Consider the following 959-nt stretch of genomic DNA (forward strand, 5'->3'; position numbering starts at 1 on the left):
TCATCTCACTTGTGAGTCTTCATCAATCGCTCAACAATGTCCGGACGTGGAAAGGGAGGAAAAGGCCTCGGAAAAGGAGGTGCCAAGCGCCATCGCAAGGTCCTTCGTGACAACATCCAAGGAATCACCAAGCCAGCTATTCGCCGTCTCGCTCGTCGTGGTGGAGTCAAGCGTATCTCTGGACTCATCTACGAAGAAACCCGTGGAGTCCTGAAGGTGTTCCTCGAGAACGTCATCCGTGATGCTGTCACCTATTGCGAGCACGCCAAGAGAAAGACTGTCACCGCCATGGACGTCGTCTACGCTTTGAAGCGCCAAGGAAGAACCCTGTACGGATTCGGAGGATAATTTCCTTCGCATTCATGCAAACCAATCACCGAACCCAACGGCCCTCTTTAGGGCCACAAATCACATGAATCCATAAATATATATTGCTTTGAATAAATTCTATAATTTCTGTTACTTGTAAAACATCTCGCAAGGGAATCTACTTTTTTCCAAAACGAAGTGATCTGAGCAAAAGTAAAACTTCGAGCGGGAACAGAAATTTACTGTATTGCGTCTATTCACAAAATCTACAACCATATCAATGAAACTTACCGACGTTTGAGGTACTAATTCCCAGATGCCCTGTCCAGTCAATTCCATCAAGTCCAGTCAAATTTTTCAAAAGCTATTCGCTTTTCCGTTAGCTTTTCCGGATTTTTCTTCCGAACTAGGGCACACATCGAAAATCCGGCTTAATACTTTCATGCGTACCTTTGATAGCTTCGATGTGAAAGAGAGAGAGAGAGAGAAATGCGAAAAGTTATCGAGAAGTGAAGTCGGAAGTCGATGTTCCAGTAGATCCTCTGCTACCAGAAAGTCATGCGTACGCTTGCCATGTTCCCAGTAATCATAAGTCCAAAAAAATCGATAAGAGAAAGAAACCGAGAGAAAAAAGAGATGTGAAAAGCAAT

The 959-nt window shown here is 44.3% G+C and overlaps 1 protein-coding gene across 1 annotated transcript; it reads left to right on the forward strand.

Moving 5' to 3' along the window:
- Nucleotides 1–36: 36 nt before the first annotated feature.
- CBG06056 lies at nucleotides 37–348 on the forward strand (the record flags this gene model as incomplete). Its single annotated transcript, XM_002633273.1, has 1 exon — nucleotides 37–348. One exon carries the CDS (start codon nucleotides 37–39, stop codon nucleotides 346–348), a length of 312 nt encoding a protein of 103 aa, XP_002633319.1.
- Between the last annotated feature and the right edge of the window lie 611 nt (nucleotides 349–959).

Source organism: Caenorhabditis briggsae (assembly GCF_000004555.2).
Source record: "Caenorhabditis briggsae complete genome, chrIV, whole genome shotgun sequence".
In the NCBI taxonomy this organism is placed as follows: Eukaryota; Metazoa; Nematoda; class Chromadorea; order Rhabditida; family Rhabditidae; genus Caenorhabditis; species Caenorhabditis briggsae.